The sequence below is a fragment of the Erithacus rubecula genome (assembly GCF_903797595.1).
Source record: "Erithacus rubecula genome assembly, chromosome: 9".
NCBI classification, from domain to species: domain Eukaryota; kingdom Metazoa; phylum Chordata; class Aves; order Passeriformes; family Muscicapidae; genus Erithacus; species Erithacus rubecula.
The window spans coordinates 12,934,389-12,960,620 of NC_136660.1; the positions used below are offsets into that span (position 1 = coordinate 12,934,389).

Genomic DNA, 26,232 nt, shown 5'->3' on the forward strand with positions numbered 1-26,232 from the left:
CAAAATGTGGAATCAACACCTTCAGGACTAACAAATTAAGCTGTCCAAGCAGGTGATCTTAGGTGACCATAGCTATAAAGGACAGGTGGGAGCCCATGGTATAAGTGTGAAAGAAAATGCTCAGCATGTTATATGGTAAAGTTAGTTTAAGTGTTCTTTTAAGAATAAAAAATTGCGAGTTTACTAGTTCTTAATAATTTCATTTCAGCAGTTAAAAATAAATAAGTCGATGATGGATATAACCTTAACTGGATAATTGGGAAAATAGCTATAGAATGAAAGGACTGACTTTGCTTTTTGATTAATTCAGACTGTAGGTCTTTGTTACTGTAAATGCAGTTTTAGTGTTAGCCCTTGGCATTTTTCTGTAACCTGATCCAACAGATGGTGTCACAAGATTCTCTGCTGTCACAAAAATGGTGTCAATATCAGATTTGGTCAGTTAATATCCTCCTCTTTCTGCCAATTCCTTTTAATTCCAGTCACTGTGAAGGCTAACGACTAGGGAATCAGAATTAAATTGATAATGCTGTTGAACTATCAAGCAGAATAGAATCCTGCTACTGCTTCCAGTATATAATGTGTATCCATTATTATAATGTGTTTCTGAAAAGTTTTGATTCTGAATTCTGAAGATGCATAAAGAAAGCTTTGCTTTGCTTTCCCCAGTTTACACCAAAATTCAGAACAGCTTTAGATTAATTTTGATTTGAACAGCTTAAATAGTTAATTGATGCAGCTTTAAAAATACAGAATTTTATAAAGAAATTGTATCTGTATCATAGTAATTTAGGGTGCTGAAGGCCACACAGATTGCATTGCTACTTCTTCAATTTTTTCTCCCAGCCTATCTGGTTCTAAATGTCAATACAAAGTAAAAAATAGCAGCAATTTTCTAATCTAATTATACTAATTTAAAAATATACTTAAATTTCTGAGATTATACTTGTAGGAACCTGTTAAAGGGAGGCTACTTTCATACTTCTCTGTGCTTTGGTTCACGAGGTAAAACTTGCTGCTGCTATCTGATTGAAATGTGGTTACAGCTGAATAGAAAAACAATTTTTCTGGTTAAAAAAAAAAAAAGAAGTGGAATTTAAAGTCTGTATTAAAAGAGGCCTTTAAGCTGCTAAGTAAACTCTTAAAAAGTAGGCAAATGCCAGTTTTAAATATCCTCAGGCAGCCTTAATTCTGTCCCTTTGCATAAAATCATTAGGAGTGAGCCTTTAATTAATTACATGATTGCATATTATTTTTCCCCACAGGAATCCTGCTTCACTTGGTGCACAGTACAGGCACAAAGGGCAGGATTAAGGTGGCTGGAATTATAATTTTCTAACTTTGGAGCAGTTTATAATGAAATCATATCTATTTGATACATACTGTTCTTCACAAGGTTTCATGCCTCAAATTATTGAAAGTTACATGGAATAATTAAGCTGGCAAACACTGAATTAGAATTGAGCTTTTCCTTCACTGTGTGCATTTTAAATTCACTTTTGCATTGAGTACTCTCAGTGGAGTTCAAGATACTCACCATAAATGATCAGGAGATGGAAGATTAGAGTCTTGACTTGATTTTATGAAAGTCACTGTATGACACTGGGACAGTTATGTCTCCTGATCACTGAGGTCTTTGGGTACCAAGCCATGTGAGACAGCAGAGTAGAACCTAGTTTCCATTAAAAAGAAAAAGAGTTGTATTTCCTTGCTCTCACAGCCCCAGTGATGTAGACTTGATATTCCCTAACTACTGTTGTGGACTGTTGAATGTTAAAGGCAAGTATAATTTTAAACAAAAAAAAATAAATATCATGTTAAGTGTCATATCTTAGCTTTGTTAGCTATGAAAAAAATCCACATGCTACCACAGCATTTCACTTTAATGATTCTGTTCTCTGATTGAGGATTTCGGAACAGGGAACCTTGCACAAGTTGTGCCCATTAGGATAAAGTCCTGTTTCTGTTTCAAAGGGTTTAATCACGCAGCTTTGAAGCTCAGTGTGTTTTCCTTCTAGAAGCACCAAATGCGTGCTTTGAAAAGGATTAACCTTTTCTGTGTATTGCTTTAGGTAGAAAAAATAGCTTTGCCCTGATTGCATTTCAAATGTGCAGGACACGTAATGCTTTCCTGTTTAAATTGCTGTTCTTTTGCCCAAGACCACTGTGACTTGGTAGTAGATAAATAGACATTTAAAACACCCCCCTTGTTATATTCAGAGAGCCAGAGGTTGCCACATGATAGCAGCTTAAATCAAGACAATTTCAAGTCACCGATGAGATGTAGAATGCTGGCATTATTCCTGTTTCTTGTTTGTTAGTAATAGCTTGAGTGAGTATTGAGACTGAACCTAAAATGCTGCCATCAGCACCAACTACCCTTTAGATTAGCACACATCTCCTATTCCCTGGCACATAGTTAGACCAGCTTAATGTCAGAGCATAAAAAAGATACTTGTTAAATAATTTCCCAAAGCTCCTTCTCAATCTTTAATTTGTTTTTCTTTTTTCTCCCTCTCCTGCACCCCCCTTTTCTCCCCCCGTGCCGAAGGGTACGCCATTAAGTCGGGCTGATTTAAGGGCTGTCAACATCAACCTCTGCGACATGTGCGTTATCCTGTCAGCCAATCAGAATAATATTGATGATGCTTCGCTGCAGGACAAGGAATGCATCTTGGCGTCACTCAACATCAAATCTATGCAGTTTGATGACAGCATTGGGGTCTTGCAGGCTAATTCCCAAGGTAAGGACTGCCCTATAATACTTCTCTGCAGTGCCTACAGGGGACAGGACCTGGCAGGAAGAATATCCCTCACTCAGTAATTCAAAGAGCCCTACATCAGCTTGCCTGACAGTTAAACCTGCTGATTGGGATGATGGCTTTTAAAGGGACAGCCACGTAGTTTCTCTGCTGCATCACAAAGCACATCTTCTAGAGGAAAAATGAATGAACATGAAACTGGCATTTTTTTCTCATTTTAAAATTTTCCTAGATAATATATAAAAATGTCATTTTCTCACTGTGGCTTCCTTTACAGGGTGAGTTGCTGTTATATAACCAGTGAAAACTTGTAGTAATCCTTTGGAATACCTGAAGTTTCTGTCTAACAAAATTTCTTTTTATGTGAAACACATTTAAACTACAGAGAAAATGCACGTTTGAGTAACACAAGCCAAAAAGTAAAACAAAAAGAACAAGAACTTGAAATTTTCTTTACAGCTTCTTGCTCAAGAAGCCACTGAAAATTAACTCAAAGCTGATTTCATCCCATGGTTTGACACCTACTCATCCCATTTAAGGACCTTGAACAAAATCTTTCAATCTTTCCTGAGAGTAGGGGACTGATTCATAGGTAGCCAAAGGCTATTTTACACCATCTGTGCCTGTGCAAAGCAGCTGCAAAGCAGTCATAAGCACCCTGGCAAAGACCATCAGTGTAAAAACAATCATCTTCCCATCCCTGAAGGGTCTTGCAGCTTATGCAGCTGAAGTCCTACCTTTGATAAACCTATTAACTGCAGCAGTAAATATTCCCTCTGGATCTAGTTCTGCTGTAAATGTAGGTGGAAAGGATTGTGCTTTGGTCTGCAGTTTCCCTGTGAGCCTGATCTAGAGACAGTTTTCCCTCAAGGACTGTGAGAACTAAGATTAAGTTCAGGTTTTCCTCTTTACACTCTAATCAGGAAATAGGAATTATGTGCCAACCATCAGAGGCTGCGGTGTAAATTCTTGAATATAGAAACTGGAACATAGTATATTATTTCTTAGAATCAGCAATAAAACAGTGGAATTTTATACTGAAATTAAATTGCAACAGGAAGCTAAAAATTTGACATTTTCTAAGTCAAATTTGACAGTTTTCTGGATAAAAAGTAGATTTAGAGAAGAAAAGGAAGAAACTGATTGTTTTCAATCCCATGAGTGTTGAAAGTTTCAAATCTGTGGTCAGGAAATAACACAACAATATTTTAGAGTTCTTTCCTCATAAATTTGTGAGACCGACTCACTCACACTCTCATAGCTTATAGTCATGATCAGGAAACTCATTGCAGAAATGGAAGGCAGGCATGGAGGTTCCTTCTTTTGCTTTAGGTTTAGACTTGGGATTTGAAATTTGTATCTCAAAACTAAATCTGTACTTTCACTACCAGGCCAATGGCTACTCTTTGATGAATCTCTCAGTCTCCTATCATACACATAAATAAAATAGTCAATGATCTCTTCTGTGGCACGAAGAGTCTTATAGAATTTTCTATCTTTTCTCAGAAGTTAGAGACATTTCCAGCACTTGCCTGTTGTATTTTACCTCTGGGAGTACACAGGGTCAGACCATCTCTCCGTAAGGACAGAGAAACCTGTCAATATCCAGTATTGTGCACCACACGAGCACCTGTCATTTTTTTCTCTCCATGCTTGGAGGTATTCAAGACCTGACTGCATACAGCTCAAAGAAGCTGATCTGACCTCATAGTTGACCCTGCTTAGAGCAGGAACTACACCCAGAGATCCTCTGATGTTCCTTCCAGACTGAATTGTTCTGTGGTTGTCTCGTACCCAGGTTGCTGGTACAGCAACAGTCCCTGTAGGTCAGGAAGTGTACACTGGCCATAGTCCAGATCCCTTTAGCCCTTTTAAATGTTGCTAAAGCAGAGAAGCAGGGGAACAATAGGTGAGCACATTCTTAGAAATTTGTGACATTTCTTTAGGCAAATACTCAACTGCGTGTTAAAAGATGACTCTTTCCATAGCTGTGCTGGGGAAACAGGGCATAACATAAAGCAGGTAACCAGCAGCCTGTTTTAATTGGGAGCACTGAATAAGGAGGGGGTCCTGCAATCCCAGTAGCTTCAGAAAATAATTATCTTCACAGTAAATTCTCTATATATGAAATCCACAACTCCTGACTTGGTTGTGTTCCTTTCAACGCAGTAAATTTTCATGAAAGACCTTGAATAAAATGATTAGACTGTCAGAAGCAGTTAGATCAGAAGATAGCACAAACTTTACTGGAAGTTATATGCAATGTGACATTTTTGCCAGTGAAATGCAGCTTTAACATACGGTGGACACAACTATCATGACAATTACATAAACTGGGTGATTCAACTTTTGCTGGTCAACACACAGCCTATTAGAACAAACTCACAAATTCTTACTGGCAATTAAGTACCTTTATTTGCAGAGCAAGTTGTCATTTTGCATTTGTGTACTGCTTGACATACTTACCCTTAAAACATTGGCTGGTGCAAACTTTCAGTATTGCCAGTCTGAGATTTTTCTAGATCTTAATGTGTGATTTTGCATTAAGACATCCTCATCAACATCATACTTTGGATCTTCTGTGTTCTTTTATGTTACTTCTTTTAGTGATCATCAGAAACACTGGCATTAGAAAATCTGGAGGTGGGGGAGAAGGTCAGTTGACCTGTGTCAGGGCGTTGAACAGAGAAGAAATTAAACAAAATATATGAGCAGTCTAAGAAATGTATGGGCTGAGCTGCAAGATTTTTGGTGAAGGATTTAGCAGTGTGACCTTACCCTTGCTATTCTGAGCAAATAAATAGTATTATATATGTATGGTTTTGTAGTCACTAAGCAGTGAAATCTCATATGAAAAGCTGGTATATGATACAGGTTTACATTTCTGGAAAAAAAATGCAGTAATTTAATTGATAGGTTATTGAATATACAAAGATCTTTGTAGTTTGTATCTCTGATAATTTCATTTCAGCTTTAGGCAAAAGATGACACCAGTACCAAAAGGGTGCCATAAAACCGGGATGCAAATTTATTTAATCATCAGATAAGCCATAATCATTGGCAAGTGTTGAAGTACAGGGCTGTATCTATAAATCCTTTGCTTTAAGTTGGTAGCAGGAAAAGAATCCACAGGTTTCAGGATTTCATTCCCTTTTTCCTAGAGCTTCATCCTCACCACCTGCTTTAACACCAAAGTCACTCTCAGTCCTAGGCATATAGAGAGCACTGTGTATCCATCCAAACATGCCCATTCCAGCCAGGAACATAGCTTTGAAATGGAGTCCAGGTGCAATCCAGAGGAAAGATCTTGTCCAAGGAACAGGTGGGTGGACACATGACAGCAAACTTTGGTAAAAAGCAAAGTTCTATAACAATAGGGCTAGCAATTCCATGGATTAAGTTAACTGGTGAAAAATCAGCTCTGAATTAATCTGGTTCGCAACAACAAAGGATTTTGTCATTACTAGTTCAAAATGAACTTAAAACACATACAGCCATTCTCATACAGAATAGTATGGATAGTACCTCCTTATGTGTTAAAATATCCCCAAGTTTTTGAACTGGTTAACAGTAATTATCTGGACCTTACATAAGTAGTGCAGCAACATTCTTGTCCTCTGGCTTCCCCATCTTGGATCGTAACTCATCCTGCCAGAATTGTATCTCATCCAAGCACAGTGCTCTGCCTTGACCTTCCACAGAAGAAAAATCCAACTCAAAGTTCCAAGACACAGAAAAAAAAAAATAATCTGGATCAGAGCTACAAATGACCTGGCGTATCCAGAGGGGATAGCAGTAAACTATCTAAGTTGTCAAATCTATGTTCATCATCAGCTGTCTGGAAACATACAACCAAACGCATGGCTACACAGAACTCTGTGTGGAAACAAGCTGTCTTCCTTGGGAAGAAAAGCTTACTAAGAGTTCTGAAAGGATTTTCTGGTCTCCTTTACATAATATGTGTACTTCTACTCAAAAAGAACAAGAAGGTCTTTCAAATTAAAGCTGTGCTGTTTGAAGTTCCCACGTTGCAAGTGTTCTCGGGGCTGTCTGCGTTGATCGTTTCAAAGCTGACTGGGCAGCTCCCTAGGCTTGCTAGAGGTCAGGGCTGTGGACTCTACTGTCCTGAAAATGAGCTTCTGGAAATCACCAGGGCAGCTCATTGCCTTTGGGAGACCTAGAACCTACATTCCAAGGACAGAAGGGCCAAAGTGTGTCCCACTGAAGCTGCAGCAAACTATTGCTTCATTAAGATACCTCAGATTTTGAAGTTCAAAATGCTATAAAGTGGGAGCTTGGCCCACCTCTTCACAAAATTATTTACAAACTCAGCCAAGTGTTTTATTTATGACAACGAAGGCCTGTGTTTATCCTGGTTTCCTCTTATAGATCTTGACTGATTGTCTTCCTAGAAAGATCTGTAAAGAGGTGTGTGTTTTTGTTGGAGAGGAAGGTCACCCCCGGGTACTGGAGATTGGTTTTTATTGTCCTTTCTGTTTCTCATTCTGTTCCCTAAAACAGAAATTGAGATAATTTCATCAAGAAGTATTTTGGAGAGCAGACCAGAGAATATTAGACCCATAGTCATAACATGTGGTCTTCAGCCATAACATTTTTCCAAAGCACCCAGGAGGACTGAGTATGTGATGGGTTCTGCCCTGGCTGTTAAGTTGGGAGAATTCCAGTAATTTTCCTTTCCTTTATTTTGTTGACATTTCCATCTTTTCTTCTTCAACTATCGTCTATTGACAATTCCCCTTTAGTTTTTCATGTTTCTTTTATTTTTTTCTTAGAGTCCTACTTTGTGGGAATTTTGCTTGTTATTTTATCCACCAGATGAGCATGGCCCAACACAAAATATTTATCTTCAGTTGTAACTAAAGCTGCTATTTGGCTTTCTTCCCAAAACCCAGAAAGACAATTATACCTAACTGTTTAGAGATTTATAAATACTGTACCAGAGTAGCCTCTGGGTAGTAACTTTAGATATCCAACTCAATAATTTTCTTTTATTGGATAGTGATTTAGAGCTTATTTTGAGTCCTATATAATAAGAGCAGTACATTTCATTAAAAAACACTTACTAAACAATAAAGAAAAGTGATCTTATAGCTCCAAGCAGGTCTAAAGTACAGAAAGGGGAGGCTGTATGGTAACATTTTGTCCATAGACATTCTAAGACAGATCACAGTACAGCAGTGTAGATGTATTTCAGCAAAGTAACAATTGCAGCTGTTTTCTGAATGACTTCAACTTATGAGAATTTTCCCTAGGAACACTATTTCAACACATGAGTGATCTTTTTAGGGCCTTCATTTACAGTTCTCATAATAGATCCTCCAACATGAAAGAATAAAGAGAAAAACATGAAGATTGGATGAACTCCTGGGTAATACATTTCATACATCCTGGCAGGATTCTTCTGGGGAAATCTTATAAAATCAAGTAAACATACTCAGAATTTTACACACCAACTTTCAAGTGTAACAGATTGCACAAGGTAAAATAACCCTGTACAAGTTTAATTTAATTTGATTCAGTTCCTTCAAAAATCAGTTATGACTTCATTGTCACCTTTTGTTGGAGCTGTCCTAAACTTTGAAAGGACAGAAACAACCAGAGATTCATAAGATTTATTTCACATTCTGATCATTAATTCTTATATCATTGCAAAGTTTTATGAACTTAGTCTCACAATTTGCTGCAAGAAATTTCTAACTAAAATGAATTTGAGATCTGCTTTCCATTGTGCTTGAAGATAATATATCCTTTCTCCACCTCTACTCACCAATAAGTCTTGATTCTTTATTTCTGAAAAGTTAGCAAAAGGCAGAACAACTATATTATTGGGATTGAAAATGAGAGAAAAGTCTTAAATAAAGGGAGAGGATAAATACTGTCTGAAATGCTTTGTTAGCAAAGGTTTTGTGCCATTTTGAGAGATAACTGTATTTTAGTGCTGTTAGAGAAAACTTTGTATAAATTCCAAGCAATAGCTTTATTCCTGAAGGACAGGAGTTCAGTGAATGTTGAATCTTATTTCTCTTATTTTATAGTAATAAGGTTTAAAGTTGATATTTCAGAATACAGGTTTGGATAATCACAGATGAAGTTAATTTTTGGGCTTTTATGGAATTCAATATTCTGTGGCATCTCCAGCACTGTTTCCTATGTTTAGTGTAGGAGTTAACACCTGATTAAGAATGTTTTTGTACTGGGTTCTGAACGTTCCTTGCATTTTTGTTAGCATCAGTTGTTGCAAAAAAATGATATCCAATTAACAAAATTTTCTACTTTTTTTAGTGATTATTTTTTTAGCTAACTGAATTTTAAAGTATTTTTTGTAGTTTGGTTTCATTAACCCTTTTCAAAACAAAGGCTGACCATCCTAAGTAATGAAGGTCATAAATGAAAAATGAGATGAGGGCCAGACATGTCCCATATCACTATTTACACACAAAAAATAGTCCAATTTTTGAAGATCAGGTCACTGTGATAAATAAGTCAGTATTACCTTTTTGCAACATGCACATAATTTCTTATCCTGCTGAACTAGATGGACCAGCTGATAGCTGTTATTTATTTTATGGTAGCACACTGGAGCTCTAGATGGAATTAAGAGCTTGTTGTCATAGTCTTGATATATACAAGAATAAAATATGGCCTTTGCCCTGGCAAGTTTACAATCTGATGCCTTGCTTGTTCCAAAACTTATGTGCTCAATGTTATACAGGTTAATAAATCTCTCTGACTTCAATGAAACTGTCCACCTGTGTAAAGTTAGATTATGTGCAGGTCTTTGCAAGATTTGGACTTAAATAAGCTAAAGAGACTGGGTAGGAGAAACACTTTTCACTTAACTCTTTTCCTGTGCTGTAGAAACCAGCTCTGGGGTAGGACCTTGCTGGGCTTCCAGTCTTCACATAAAACTCTTGACAGGAAGGATCCCATGCAGCATCCTTCATATTTTTGGTACCTCTCCTTGCACCTGGACACCAATGTTGCCTGCTGGAATTGCACATACAAAGTAGTTTTCCACCTCTCTCAAAGTTTTCCTGGAATGAGAGAAAAACTATTAAGAAAAGAGGGTTTTAATTGGGTTGCTTATAAAACACTAAAAATGAATGGCTGGAGACACACATTCCTTTGACACAATTTCTCTGAATTTGAGAAATGCTGTAAGGTCCTAGCCCAATTACCCTTAAGTTTTTCAATTGCTTCTTCCTCTTCTGCTTTAAGATCTTCTGCTTCAGGCAGAGAAAAATAAAACAGGATGAAGGAGGTAGATAATACAGTACATCAAATAGGCAATCTCACACTTAGACTATATTTAAGCATCCCAAAACTGTTATAAATTTATGGTTACTCAATTTTATTATTATTTGCTGTTCAACATCTCAAAAGCAAACCCCCTATTATGAAGGTGTACTATTTTGTGCATTTCTGATGCTGAGGAGTAAAAAAAAATGCACTCTTTTTATGAGCATTAATTATACACCAGGCAAGGAAGCAATTGCCTCTATGTTATGAAATATTAAATCAAAATGCTTCCTGTTCCCAGATGTCCCAGAGATAAATACAGCAGTATTTTGAAGCCCCACTTGGAGCTGTTTTCCCTGCAAATTTATAGTTTTGTCTCCATTTTCAGAAAACCCTGTTTTATGTGAAGTATAGCACTCTTGGTAGTTCTTAAGGAGCAAGCTCCTCTGGAGTTGCCTATGTAGGCAACAACTCTTATGTAGATTGCACACAAGGGATCTGAAGTTGAAAGGCTCCTTTAAGATGACAAATGGGTTGAAAGTGTTATTGTCTTTGATTGCATGCCTTACATCATCTGTATGTAGGAATAAGAGAGCTATACTTTATCTTTAGCCATTTTATAAATATTTAAGTCTTTAGAGTTGCCTAAAGATATTAAAGCATATTTTACAGTAGTTGGAATATAAATATTATATATAGCACAAGATACCAAAGTAGTTTAATGAATTCATAATTTTCTGTTCACTTTTATTGGAATATGTTTTATGTTCCAAAAATTCCACTTAAAGAATAAGAGACCATTCTGCTCCCTGACAAGATGTGAGCTGATATTGAATGTTATCAAGGTTCCTTAAATAGTCATATGAGGCTGCAATTAGCAAGATGAAAGGAACATGAGTATTAGAATGTACTGCACCAGCCTCTGTTTTCAATTCTAAAAAAAAGTGATTTTTAAGAAACCGTATGTAAGTCTTTAAGAAACCATAAGATGTTTTACATCTCCCTCTGTGTATTTTCTAAAAGTTCTTAATTGCATAAGGAGATGTGTATCTAGGTCCAATTATACTAAGGAAAAAATTTAAACTGAAAGTTTGAAGTCAATTTTCAAAAATAACCAAGCATAAAAATCTTAAGACATTAACTGTGTAAAAGGTCTGTGTTTCATGGCTTTGAGGTTATAATTCTAAATCTTTCAAATTCCTATCAAATATAAAAAATTCTTTTTAATATTTCACAGTTTAACTATTTCCCAGTAGGAGTCCTTGCTGGGTAATGCTTGCTAATTACCCACAACAAAAGTAGACACACAATGCTGGTAAATTACCTGACCCTTTGCATTTTAATGAGACAACAAGGATTTCATGAAGTGATGTTGTTTCAGTGGTTAATGGTGTCAGCAATGTTGTAATTGTAGGCTGAGGCACATTAGCTGCACAACCACATGTAAGAAGGGTTTCTCTCAACAGGCCCTTTGGAGAATAGAACAGGGTATTATCATTAAGCCTATGTCATTTGCATGCTGCTAATCACTTACTTTATTATCTTGTGTATCCATTGTCTTTCTTTAATTGCTCTTTAAATGAAAATTAAAAATAGTTCCAGTGCCCACGATACTTGTGATAGCATCTTGATTATGAAGATAACTTCAAGAAAATGGAACATATAGATAATATATTGCAGGAGTACAAGATAGTTTGAAAGTAATGTACCACAGCAGGCAGCCTCATGAGCACAATTCTGGTGTCTTTCTTTGCTTCACTACGTATTGTTTGCTTAATAAATGGTTATTTACATTCATAAAGGTGATAGGGTATTTCCAGAGATCAGTGTCACTGGTTTTGCTTTACTGTGGATACAAAGCATCAGTATCTAGCTGACTTTACCAGTCTGATAGCATTACAGGAGAAAGCTACATTTTTGTTCTTTCCAGTTAAATCCTAGTCTATGATCTCCAAAGCAGAAAAGCAGAATCTATCACCTGCTAGTGGCTTGCAGAACTTTGACAGCTTTAGATAAAAGGTATAAAATTCTTGGCATTCTCTTTTCAAGACAGACTTGTTAATTTAAGATGGCCTTGATTACTAGAAACAAAAGTCCACATTGCAACTTGAATATTTATTCTTAGAATCCTGTCAAATAATTCAAAATGCCTAATTGAAAGATTTTTCCACTGATATTGGTAGTAATGAAATTAAAACAAGGAAGAGAACATTTTATTTTTTATCAACCCATTTAACTCTACTAACCAATAATGGATAGAAAAATTAATGTGTTAAGTGTTTGTAGAGATTAAAGGAGTTTTTAGATGCATGGATGATAATAAGTAGTCAATACCAAAAACCAAAAAAAACCCACAACAAAACAAATCGAAACAAACAAAACCCCACAAAAAACTGCTGGAACTTCTGAGGATGTCTGTACTGTGACTGGATACTGTAGTATACATTGTATTATTGCCATTTAATTTTCACTACTTAAAAGAATAACACATTACATTTACTGTTATCACTGTCTTTAGCAGCTTGTTTGCTAGTGTAATGGGTTTTGGGTCCCATATAAATTAAATAAATAAGGAGCTGGTGTAGAGACATTTCTGCTGATACTTCTTTAAATATAAAAAGACATTTGAGCTGTCAGAGGTAAGCAAAACTCTCACAGATTTTAGAAAAAACTCTGATAATATAATGAGTTATTCTGTCATGATAAGAAATTCATTTTCTTTTTAAGATTAATATTTATGGGAGGGGAAAGACAGTGAGCCAAAACAGTGCAGACTTAGCAATGGAATTTTTGTTTTAAGAGCAGACTTTACTTCATTGGTTTCCTGGATACCTTTTCTTTTTTCTTGATATATTTGAGCAAAATACCTCTTTATTTACACTGCTGCCTGTATGCTCTCTGAATTCTTGATTCTGACTGAAGCAGGAGTTCCCACACTTTGCAGATTGGGTGAACCCAGTGATACCAGTGGTATCACTGCTGGTCTTCAGGCAATTGAGCTGACACAGGTATTATCAGTAGCTAAGATATTGATACTGGTACATTATTCAAGAATACTCAATTGGTGAGCTACTTTGGGTTCCTCCTGAGTCCACAACTGTGCAGTTTGTATTTAGGGTTTTAAATGGTGGAGAAAAAAAAAAAAAAAAAAAAAAAAAAGAGTAGAAAGAAAAGGTTGTGAGATTTATTGTGCTTTCTAAGAGAAAGTTGGTTGAGTTAGAGTTATACAGACTTGTATATTAAAAATCAACCTGATACTCATTTCAACACATGATATGTACAAAGATGTCTTTAACAGACATGCTGCTCTAAATTTGTGTGCTACAAAAGGCAGTATTTGAATGACAAAAAGCATGACTGTTTTGAGGTTTTTTTCCTTTATTTATGATGTTCAGTTTGGAGTCCTGTTAAAAAGTTTTGACTTGCAGAAAACCTTTGTAGTGGCACAGTGAAAGCTTGAGTGCCAGAATTAAATTCCATATTAAAGCCTCTTTTAAGGAAAATATATTCACACATGAATTCACACAGGATCCATGTTCCTTTACTATGAGTATTTAATAAAGCCCTGAAATTTTAAAAATACTTCTATTATTTTTAATCACCTGCCTACTGGCACTTGACTATGTGCTATGTAAGACAACCTGTCCACTAAAAGCTTCTCTAGGATTTGGTAAAATCTGGCAGAACATGTGCATAATGTGCTCTCTAGTCATCAGGCTTTGAGGAGTTGCTTTTTACAATATAGAGTAATATAGGAGAGGAGTTTTTGTATACTTGCAAATAGATTAGACTGCAGGAAATATGCAGGAGGGCTATGAAGCATACCTGCCAGATAAATTAGAGGTGGTCTTAATCTGAATCCAACCTGTCTCAAAGCTCAGCTCTGGGAATTTAGTTCAGATTTCTTTGATAAAATGGGGCTTTAGCCTTCCCAGTTCAATCTTTGATCCCCAAGACAGCCTTGAATGTGGGATTTTAGTTTTGACCCAGCCTGTAGAGAAATTAATGACATTTTACCTTAGGTTTCCAGCTCAGTTCCAGCTTGAGTAATTTGCAAGTCTGCTGGCACTATTTAGCCCACACAGACCATGAAGTCGACCGTAAGTAAGTCCAAGTTGATGGAAAAACAATATTGCTAGAACAGAGTGACAGATGTTGATTATCATGAAATGTCTGTTTAAGCATTTTGTATGTATCCATTTCCTCACTGCAAACACCTGAATTTTTTGTAGAAGTTACAAAGTAATTGTACTTAAAGATGTGGACTCGTCTGCTAAAGAAATTGTGAGAATACATATTCCAAGAAATGACTGCTGTCGTTATTACTGCTGCTGCTCAGGGGAGCTATTCAGATGCCTCATTTATTGGAGCTTAATAGATTAGAAGTCCAAATTGAGTCTCATGATATAAACCTAATCAAATTCTAATCTGCATAATTTTCCCATAAGCAGCAATGGGAAATTTGTTTAATTTATGTTTCAGTAGTTGCCAATCAGATGTTGGACAACACTGTTACTTTTCTTTTTCAAATATTCTAATTGATTACTTGCTGTGATATCTGGCTTTTCTCTTCCTTTTACACTAAGGAAAAAATTGTCTTTTTTTAAATATAATGACATAATGTAGAAGTTCATCTAGCATGCAGATATATCATTTTTAGTGGTGAGTTTTCCATTTTGTTTCTAGTTATTGAATACCTGTCTCTCTAAACTAGGTAATAGAACTTAATTTATTTGATAATTTTTATTCAGCATATTTATTTTTGCCTGAGGTCTAAATATGCAGGCTTGATTAATGATAAAACTGAAAGGAGTTTGGCATTGTTACATACTAAATCATTTTAGCTGCAAATGTGTGCTACAGTTAGATGCTACCAACTTTGTGCCCTAGAAGCACCTAGTGTAGAAAACTAATAAATGGCAAATGGAGAGATGGAACAATTAAAAAATAAAGTTTGTAAAGAAAGTAGCTAAAAAAGGGAAAATTAATTTTGGTTACTATATAGAGAAATAGAGTTTCCATGCAGGCAAACTTGAGGGAAGTGCTACACTAATAACTACATATTATCTTACTTAAAATGAGAAAAATAGCAAGGAATGAACATTAAGGCTGTGCTCTGCAAAGCATTAGTAAAGAAAGTCCATTTGTTTTGGTAGTTTTGGGTTGTGTAAACCTGTGGTGAATCTTGGCAGAGTTAGGGTTTGGGTAATTACCACATAATATTTTGTGAAGGGAAAGAATTCCTTCAAAGTCAACAACAAAAAACCTAGGCAGTTTCAGGTGGACTTCATTTTTTTGGTAGTAAAACTCAAAATGGCACTTAAACTGGGAAGATTTATTTAAGAACCTGTGAACAAACTCCTCTAAGTTATACATGATTCTGCCCTGGGCTTAAAATATTATGCTTTTCTAATATATTATACTGTTCACAATTGAAATGGAATCAATGTGGTGTGATTCAATGCTAGACCTCAAGATGATGAAACTCCAATCCTTCTCTTGATCTTTGTTTTTACAGCTTAATCCTGCCTTGTTAGAGCAGCCCAAGAACCAGCAGACCTATAAATCATTTACACTTTCAGCACATGGGGCCACTAACTCATCCAGGGATGGATCTCACACTTTGGGGAGCAGGAACTAGCATTGATCCCACTGCCCTGTGCTTCCAGTAGAGCTTTGGTCTGGAGATTTTTGCTGCAGGTTTCTGTAATTCAGCAGAAAGTGAATGAAGGGATGTTAGAGAAGAGCACTTTCTTGTCAGGAAGGTGGCAGCTGGGTCTCTGTGACATTTTCTCTCAGAGTTCAAAGCTCCAGGTGTTGCTCCAGTACCCAAGCATTGGAGGGTTGCTAGAATTGAGAAAGACATCCTTCTTCAGCCTCCACTTTGGCCTGTGTTTGGGCCTGGAGCATCTTTGGAGATGCTGTTTCTTTCTGAGAGAGCTGAGAGCTTATGTAGTCATATCTGGCCTCCCACATTCCTCTCCTTTTCTAGACCTTTAGTGATAATCTCCAAGATATTATTAGATCTTCGGCACAAATCGCAGTAAAAGTCAGAACTGAAGCCAGAATTTAGGATTTCCAGGTTCTCAGGCCATACTATAGCTCTCTGTCTCAGACCCCATGGGACACTGAAGCTAGAATTGTTTCTAAATTGAATGGCTGTAACAGATTCCCATGAATGTCAGCAGCTCTTTAGCTGCATGACTGCTGCTGAACTTTCCAGGTATACCCAAGGGCTCTACTTCAGAGAATAACAGGTATAGTCTATCATTCAATTGAATTCACAGGAATATTAATGACATTGTCAGCAAACAGTAGCAAAGGGATACAACTGTGAGGTCCTTCTTGAGCATTATTTCTTTTTTGGCTGGCTCTACTTAATGAAAATACTTGTCCCATATTTCTGCATGATGACTTATTGGGGGTGTGTTTGGCAGTTCACCACTTATGTGTTATTCATATATGCTCAAAATATTATTGTTGTCTCATATTCCTTAGGTGAACCAGAGGTAGCTGAATGTGTATATGCTTTTTAAATTATATTTGAGGAGTTTGGTGCATACATCACCCAGTGAATGCTATGACATCTTTCCCTAAAATAGCATTATTTAAAGGGCACTATCAATTTACAAGGTGCTTGATAACAAGGCCACAACCTTTAGGTCTGCCAAGTAGGTTTTTAGTTTGGAATAGTGCCTTCAGCATATACAGAGTTCCAGTTTAGTAAAATGCCTTTGAAAATATCTTTGAAAAGGAAGAGACGCAAAGAAGAAAGGGACAGAGAAAAAGAGGAAGAGAATCATAAAGGATCCATTATGGTCCTTAAGAACAGAAGATATCTTATAAATGTAGCATAAAAATCCATTTTTGCGAATATGCCCATCTGGGTCTTGGTGTAGTCAGTGGAACAGAAGCAGTGCACATCCACAAGACAAATTTCCTTCTACGCTAAAACCCCAGTGAACCTTTATTGGTCCCCTCAATAAACTTTAAGAATATATTTACTGCTATGAAGAGCAAACTTTCCTGCATTCTGTGAGACATTACTCAGTCAGGTGACCTGCAAAGAAAAAAAATTAGTGGTTTATGGCCAGCACAATCAGCAGATCATTTGGCTGTCAGGCCAGTTGCTCACACATAAGCAGAGCAAAACTGGTGTTGCTTTCAGTGGAAAAAAGGCATGTTTAGCCATGCCTGCATTGCTTGATTTTGGACCTCTTTTCAGTGCCACTATGGATCTCAGAACACCTGCCTGTTAGAGCTGAGACACGGTCAGTGCCTCCCTGGGAGCAGCATGGCTCAGCCTGGCTCAGCACAGAGCTCAGGAGCCAGTGCTGCTCATCCCTTTGGAGGTGATGTTTGCTAAGGGACAGTGAGGTTTTGTAGCCACCTGGCCATGCTGAGCTCAGAGCAGGGGAGCAACTGCATCCCCTGCTTAAAAGAGTTTGTCTCCTCTTAGGGAGGAAGTTTCCCCTGTGTTCTCTTTCCACAAAGATGAGAACATCTTTAAGACTTTGATTTTTGCCTCTGATGCAACTGATTGTTTTTCACCTACTCCTGTGAGCAATAGTATCTTAGAGGGAGCTGAGAAATGATCTTTGCTCAGAATTGCGACACTGAACAATCATCAGCTTTCTGCAGAGAGCTGCAGGAGGCTCATACTCCTTCAGGGCAGGAGTCAGGACATGGGAGGCCCTGCCTCTCAGGGAGGGAGGCTGCTGCCAGGACAGAAGCAGTGACTGCTGACTGCCAGGCCTCCTGATGTGGAGCATGTCAGGAGCCCAAAACCTCTGCTCCTCTCAGAGCCATGATATTCTTAATCCACTGCTTGGCAGCAAGTTATTTCAGGGACACACAGGAGTGGGCTGCCTCCTATTGAAGTTTCCTTCTTTAGGTAAAGGAGACCTTACTGCTCTCTCCAGCTACCTGAAAGGAGGTTGTAGTGAGCTGGGTGTCCCAGGGCTCTTCTCCATGGTAGTCAGTGAAAGGACAAAAGGAAATGGCTCAAGGTGTGCCCGGGGAGGTTTGGATTGGATATTTGCAAAAAATTTCTTCGCTCTGAGGGTCATCAAGCCTTGGAACAGGGTACCCAGGGAAGTGTTACAGTCACCATTACCCTGGAGGTATTTAGGAGACATTTAAATGTGACACTTAGTGACATGGTTTGGTGGTAGACGTGGTTAGTGCTGGGTTAGTGGCTGCCCTTGATGATTTTAAAGGTCACTTTGAACCTAAATGATTCTATAGCTCTATGTTATAGTGATTATCACTATAGCCAATGGTGGTGGGTTGACTGTGACTGACAAGTAAGTCCAACAGTGAGAAAAAAGCTCATGGCCTGAGGTAAATCCAGTTTAATAAGTGAGGAAAACAAAAACAAGCCACAAAAAACCAAAATTCAAGTGATACAAAGTCAACCACTCACCCAGTACAGCAGTTTAGTACTGGATTCAGTGACTGCTGGAACTGATATTATTTTGCTTCACCCCTAATTGTTGGCAAAGAGAATTCCCTTCTCCAGAAGTCCCCCCACTGTCACTGCATTTCCTTGCACAGGCACATGAGTTTTACTGTAGAGGTTGCTCTGTAGCCAGAGCTCCCTCAGTTGTTTGCAGAACAAGGAGATGCTGTGTTTGTAAGATCACAACTATCAGCCCTGTTTTACGATTTTTATGAGCATTAATGGAACAAGGTTTGGGGACTGAAGGAGAAAATGGAATATGAAAAGGAAAATGAAAAGAGGCTGTGAGGAGAGCATGTCATTTCTAAATGAATGCTCTGTGCAGAGGAATTGAATCTTTTCACAGCTGAAAATGGATCTTAAATCTGATGCCTTAGCTTGTTTCAGCTTCTGTAATGAAATAGAGTTTTCCTAATACCCTGTGACCTGAATTTCTCCCTGCTTTATGGGTGCTATTCCTTGACGTACAAACCTGTATTTTCTCAAGTCAGCATTTGATGATGGATGTCAAAATACAGGTCATGTATTATGCATATAGCATTACCGATTTAAGGTGTTTACTTGTCAAGTTGAAGAAATTCAAAAATGTCACATTCACTGAATCTGCACAGCTGTCACTTGTAGTTTTTCATGCCTTTAAATGAAAGTTCTGATAAAGCAGGTTAGTTTCCTGAACCTTTTTTTTTTTGGTTTGTTTTCTCTTCTGGAGGAAAAAATAGCCTGTGCATGGAAATTAGTTTGTGACTTGGGAGCAGGAATGTGTCTTGAAGGTGTTCGATGGCTTGTGACTCCAAGTATAAGCACACAAAATCCCCAAATACTCCAGTTTTTCTTTCCCTGAAAATACTCCAAGATTTTTATATTTCCTAAAAGTAAATTTCTAGAAGTGTCTGAATTAAGTATGAGCAAGGAAATTAAATTATCAGATACTCTTCACATCTTTCAAGACAGTAGGATGAAAAATATTAAGGCACGAGTCTATTTTTCATTCAAGGAGAAAACACAATCCCTTTAACATGCTTCCTGCATTTCAGACTGAATGCACTATGTGTGCAGTGTGCAATTACAGAGCTTCTGACAGTCTGTGTCTAACAAAAATGCCACATTTGCTTCAATCTTCTGACACCATCCCAGGAAGACAAATATTCTAAGGGTTAGAGAGGTGGCTACAAATGGCCTTTGATGGAGAGTGTGGTGTCTCTGTGTGTGTGCACATTGCAGTGAAGGGGAGGCAAGAAAAGCTTGCACATTTAGATGAGTTACACTAACTTACTTCAGTTTGCTTTTTTTTGTAGGGAAATGCTGCTGTGCTCCTACCACCTGAGGGGCCTGGTTCACTAGGAGGTGGTTTGGGTGGTGCATCCTGAGATGGGGAAGAAAGGCTTCAGGAAAAAGGAGAAGCAGAGCCTCTAGGGGTACTAGGGATAATACAATCCCTTGAGTGCATGAGAACAATATTAGTTTTATTTACTTGTAGACAAGTGAGCATGAAAAGTCTTGCTGTTGCCAGTTTGACTTGTCATTCAGCAGGGGACCCAACTGGGCCTGCCAAGTTTACTGCCATCTTTACTGCTTGAGGAGTCTGCAGCTCCCTGAGCTTTTTCTGCTGTGACAAAGGCTGTATCTTTCATCTCCTAAAGAATTCATTCCATAATGGAATAAAAGACTTGAAACACTGGATCCTGCTGCAGAAGGAGGTGTCACACTAGCACCCACCTGTCCTCACATGGCATTTCCTCCCCATGGAGCCCCTCTTTAATTTTTTTGCTGTTGTGAGAGTGTCAGTGTTACCTGTGACTCATGAGGTGGTGACTGAAGGAGCTCTGTCAGACTCAGCTGGTGAGCCTGAGGAGTCTCAGCTGCTGCCATGAAGAGGTAAACATTCAAAGTGCCAAAACAGCTCTCAGTCACAGTGCCAGGTACAAGGAAACATCTGCAAGCCCAAACTGGCTGGGACTGCAGCTCTGTCACCAAGCTGGTGGTGTTGAGTTCAGCACAACAGGTGCTGTTACATGACTGACTGTTAACATTTCTGATTCCCTCTAAGAAATTCACTTTCTAAAGGTTTTCTATCCTCTGGTAATATTATATAGAACTTCTTTAATGACTTAGGTTTCTCTATGACAATGATTTTGTCTTGCAAGCCTGTTGAAGATATCATATGCATTTCTTTTCTCCTGAGGAATCTCTTTGTAGAGTTTTCACTCTCTTTTTAAAGTGTTGCATCTAGTTTTCTTTGATAGTCAGAATAAAATTCATACCAGTACCTTCTGCAAAACTAAGAAAGTCTCTTCCCTGTGATTCTAGTTTTATTGCCTGTATATTATATAAGTGATACAGACAAAACATAGGGACAGATGAATGGAAAGAGAAAACTAAATCCCATTAAATCAAGGAGCCCAGATATAGTGATCTTTGTAGTTTAGGAGCAGTTTAAAAGTCCTTTAGACAATATAAAACCAGGATGATATGCTAACAACTACAATTTAGTTTAGAGATTTCCTGGTTGGTAAATTGGTCCCCAAATTGAAGAAAGGTAAGGTAGATAATATCATATCATCTTCCTCTGAGTTCAGCAACAGGTGAATGTATCAATGAATTTAATGGAGCGAAACAGTTTCCACACTGTAGGAAGATATTGATTGTAAGTTGGGAATTAATTTGGCTATGATTAGTTGAGAATAAGTGTATGGAGAATTCAGAACTAGTGACAAAGGACAAAAAAATCTGTTCCTAGCTATCAGATGTGAAGTCAAAGAACTTGGTGATAATATGGCAAATTTTTTTTTTTTTTTTTTTTTTTTTTGGTGTAGTTTTAAGTAAGCTTGGCTCAATTTTATTCCTAGCAGACAAATATTTGTCTAAAAGTGCTGCCTTGATATTGGTCTATAGGAAATCAGAAAGTTACTTCTTAGCTTCACCATCACTTCTGCAATGACATTAAATAAGCATTCCTATGTTTTCTGTAGCTTTGCTGGGCAAGAGAGATGGAATGCATTAGTCTCAGTAGTGAATTTCCAGTCCTGCTATTGCATTGGCTTTAGTATAACTACTTATTTTTCAGTATTTACAATCAGACTCCAAAAGATTTTGCCTGGGTATATTTGTTTAAAGAAAAAAGATAAACACTCAATGTCAAGAGCTCCATTTCAAACTGCAGAGAATCTGGTTGTAGACAGTCTTTTTTAAAGGTGAATGTTGTTGGTCTCCAGATTCTCTTTTCTGTGACTGCCTTCCAACATGTTTCTTCTCCCACCTTTGTTTCTTTCAAGTTGTCACTCTTTTCAGTTCTTTTCAAGCAATCCTCTCAAATACCATTTGAAAACCTGTGTCTTTTTCCTTTCTTCCTAGCTTTTTTGTCTTTTAGAATGGACACGTCCATCCAGTATTCCTACAATTGTAATCCTCATAGAAATGGTACACATGAAAATTACAAAAACCCTACCATGTCTGGGTGGTAGTGCTCTGGGAAAACAGCTAGATAATCTTAAATCTTGATTTCTGATCAAACTTAAAACTGGCTAAGGGAAGCAGTTTGTACCTCATACTTGTACAACCATTTACAAACACTACTCTTACTGCTGTTAAAGGAAAGGTGTTTCCTCAAGGTTTTTTCTTTTTTTGGTGTAGTTTTTACTCTGTAAACTTTCTCTTTTTTCTCTCTTCTTTTCTTTTATTTCCTTTTAGGCTTTACACCCCCTGGGATGGATAGGACATCTCCAGACAACAGTCCAGTCCATGGCCTTTTACGTCAACCCTCCATTACAACAGGAGCCAACATCCCTATTATAACAGAGCTAGGTAAGGAAAGCTAACATTTATCCTTTTACATTCCCATGTCTTTTTCCCACTTTCCTTGTTACTCTTATACTGTTATGTTTTCTCTTTTGATAACTGTTTTGAATTACTCTCTCTAAAGAAAGTTTAGTAACAGTTGGTTCACTTTATTTGAATAACTGAAATATATTTCCCTCCTTTGGGTTTTCTCCATTTTCTTAAATAAATATTCTATCAGACAAGATGCTTTTTGCATAGTGTAACAAACAAGCAGGGGTCTTTGGGCTAAGGTTAGAAAAGGAAAAAGGCTAGAGTAAGTATAAGCAGATATTTCCTGTGCGTTTAATCAATTGTAAGAGGCCATTTGTTTATTTCTTCATGGTCCAAAACTGTTTAATCATGTGTAACCAAACTCTGTGTAATAGTATGAGATATTTCACTCCTGAGAATACAATGATGGTAGGTAACTAGATTCTGATTTCCACTCTAGCTGTGGGTATTTATGTTGTCAAGTGGTGTGATGTGAAGTGCAGAAGCTGTTCTGTTTTTTTCATGGCAAATACAAACTTGATTTGTGGTCCTTTGTCCTTCTGTTTTCTTTTTCAGTTTTATTTTTTAGAGCCTTACCTGTCTTTTTCCCTTACTTTATTCTCTTTCTGTACTTTCTTTCCCCCCTAAATACTTTACTTACTAGCTAAGCCTGGCAAACTTCTGCCTTTGGTTTCAATCAGTCAGGAAAAAAACAGTGGAACCCACATTCTAATGATAACTGAACTGGGTAAGAAGTGCCTTTTTCCTTCACATCACTGTCTTATTTTCTGTTGTTGTTGTTCTTACTGTCATCAGCTTTTCCTTTATTTATCTGGCTGTATCAGAGGGGCTACCCTCATGGCACTGCTTTGAATGTGTTTTATTTGTGGTTCTGGTTGAAATTGACTGTCTTGTTCTGGTCTTTCTTAATGATTTTTTTTTCACGCAGCATCAGTAAACCTTTGATCACACTCGTCTGACCTGCCGGCTGTTTTCATAGCACCTCCTCACCAATTCATTTTTTTTGGCCTGAGTCCCCACCTCCCTGGCCCTCACTCTCCTACACCAATTTTTCTCTCCTTTTCTCTCTTCTTTCTCTTTTTTGTTACTTCAGCCTGTTGTCAATTTGTTGGACATGCCTTAGCAGCTTTTCACAGGAAGTCCAAGAAGAAGTAAAAGATACCAGAACAAAACCCCAAGCATCATACCTTCCCTCGAGCTGTCTTTTTGTTTATTTTGTAGAGTAGGCTTTTTCTCAGAAGCTCAGGTTTTGAAGCTGTAGAGAAGCAGCCAAGCTTCTGCGTGGTTCCCTCTCAACACAGAGTGCTCTCACCAGCCTTTGGAGCAGCGTTTGATGAGCCTTTCCCTGTGGCACAGCACCACCCGTCCAAACCCAGCTCTCCTGGCCCACAAATCCCACTGTGCAAACTGGCATCAGGAAGATAAACCTACTGAGGATAAACACACACCTGCAGAATTCACAATAGATTTGTAGTAGCTCAGGAATTGACCCCATGCATGGCTAGCACAGTGTCTAAGTCAGGTGTTCGTCTTCCAGATGGAAGTGGAAAAATAATGCTACTGCAAATAGTGCTGCTCTCAGCTAGAAATTAAACTGAGGTACAAGCTGTTCAAAAAGTACATTTTGAAATGATACAGCAGGCTTTCAGATCCTATATTGCTTAAGAATCTGGAGGTTAATTTGATAGGTATTGTACTAAAGAAAGAAGTGTTGTAGATCCTGGTGTTTCTTTGGGTGAAAGTCTTCTGATTCCCAGGGCAGAACATTTCTCTTATTACAGTACTAAAGTGTTATGTTTTACCAATTGCATAAGGGAGTGCAAAGGCAAGAATTTTAATTTTTGTCCTCATCTCATTTAGACAGCTATCATGAGGCTTTATCTGCAGTACTTCATGTTTTGTAAGCTAAACTTAGCAAGCACAGTAGTATAGAGAGTTTGGAAAAGGAGTGGATGTACAAGAAAACTATATGAGAAGGATTGAAAGTGTATGAGAAGGAAGATCAGAATGGCAGGCAGAGGATTTTCTTACTTAAGAAGTCCAGAGCTGAAATCTGATCAAGTTAACAGCAGTTCTCATGTTATTTTCAAAGTTTGTTGGGTTGGCTAAAGAGATGTATTCGCATGGGGAATAGGGATATAGTCAGTGTGTGCAGTTTCAAATGCTCAAGAAGTTTTTCATTTCCCTTTCTTGCATGGGAACTGAAATTAATTTGTCATTTAGTAAGTTGAAGGGTATTTCAGTGGCATAGCTAAGCAGTCTGTGCTTTCATGCCTGAGGGAGACTAATATGGAAATGAAATATTTCATGAAATATGATCCACTTGATACACTGATCTCAAGGAAACAACTATTTTTAGTTGGAATGAGTTGGAGGCAGAGAGCTTAACTGTGACAATGAAATGCCAGACAAAGTCAAAATGACAAATACCACTTTATTTGGGCTTTTCTCTAAAACAGCCCCATGTAGGTTCTTTTTCACACTGGCTAATGTAGAATTTGTGGCTGAGAAAGTGAAGTTATAGAGACAAATATTTGAACAAAAGGCAGTGCTGCAAGAGAATAACTGCTCATTCATTCAGATAGATGCATGTTAAAGGGACAGTTTATCCTCTTTTGAGCTGCAAGTGCATTAACACCACTCCAGCAAGAATCACAGCATTACATCTAACAGATGCCTGTGGGCTATATCAGGGTTTTATTGACAGCCTTTATTTTACAACAGGGTTCTAACTTTGTATCTTGTGATAACAGTTTACTATGCACGCATACAGCCTCAGCCACTGTACCCCACCAACACACCAAGATTGTCTCAATATACGAGAGCATAATGTATCTCATTTTGAGCACAGGCAATGGTGCCACGAAGCTGCTTTGCAGGAAAGGGATAGGAACCTGTCAAGAACAAGTGTCACCTCTTGCGAGCAAGACAATGAGCAACAGATTTTTAAATGCACATTTTCACATCCATCCTGATTTCATTTTCAGTGACGTCAAAGACACAAGTCTGTGTTTCCAGACACGTGCCGTTTCTTTTTCTTTGGCTGTGTGATGTGTAAGGTCACGTGCTGGTGACCCAGAAACACCTTTCGATTTTATTCTTAACCTTATTATTGTTATTTGCAGTAAATGATTCAAATGTTCAGTTCTTGGACCAAGATGATGACGATGATCCTGACACAGAGCTGTACCTCACGCAGCCCTTTGCATGTGGAACCGCGTTTGCCGTCAGCGTGCTGGACTCTCTCATGAGCGCAGTAAGCAGCTAATCTTCATTCCCCTCTGGCACACTTGCTGTGAAAGAGTGTGACAGTGTAGAATCTTTGCCACAGGTAGGCAGGAGAAGATGCTTTTGTCTTAGCTGTCAAGAGAATTTTGGAACCTAAGCTCAGTTATTTTCTTAGTTGGACACAGAGACTATAACTGAGATGTGTAGGACTTCCATGAGTCCACAGTTTTATAAGGAAACAGTCTCATGTCAGGTTTTAAGGATCGTGCTTTCCAAAAAAAGTTGTCCATTCTGCCTTAAATCCCAAATGCAGTGTGTCAGTCCCTGTGCTCACCATTCTTGTCAGACAGCACCAACTGTGTTCTGAGCTTTTAATTTCCTGTAGCTGTGAGCAATGCTCTGAGTATGAGTGCTGGGGGACACTGAGAGAACTCCATGAAAGCCATTGTACACATCTCATCTGTGTGAAGAGAGGTTATCCTCTCTTTTTCATATGAATTTTCTGGTGAATCAAAACTTCATTGCATGCCAGAAACTGCAGATGGTGGCCTTTGGTTATGTCTACATTGGGGCTTTTGTTTTGCAGCAGTTCTGAAGCAAACCCCTCGGTCATGCTCCTTTTCATCCTCCTCATATTGGCTAAGTTTTCAGACCAGTCTTGCTCTTTGTGAGCTACACTTCTTTCAGAGGGAC

General features: G+C 37.9%; 1 protein-coding gene across 14 annotated transcripts in view; it reads left to right on the forward strand.

Moving 5' to 3' along the window:
* The window catches only part of KCNMA1 (potassium calcium-activated channel subfamily M alpha 1), a 421,118-nt gene that overhangs the window by 376,213 nt on the left and 18,673 nt on the right, over positions 1-26,232 (forward strand). For all 14 annotated transcript variants that reach the window (XM_079312583.1, XM_079312582.1, XM_079312580.1 and 11 more), the window contains 3 exons: positions 2,552-2,744; positions 22,171-22,284; positions 25,437-25,567. In XM_079312583.1, the coding sequence (XP_079168709.1) occupies positions 2,552-2,744; positions 22,171-22,284; positions 25,437-25,567 (438 nt within the window). The remainder of the gene's footprint in view (positions 1-2,551; positions 2,745-22,170; positions 22,285-25,436; positions 25,568-26,232) is intronic.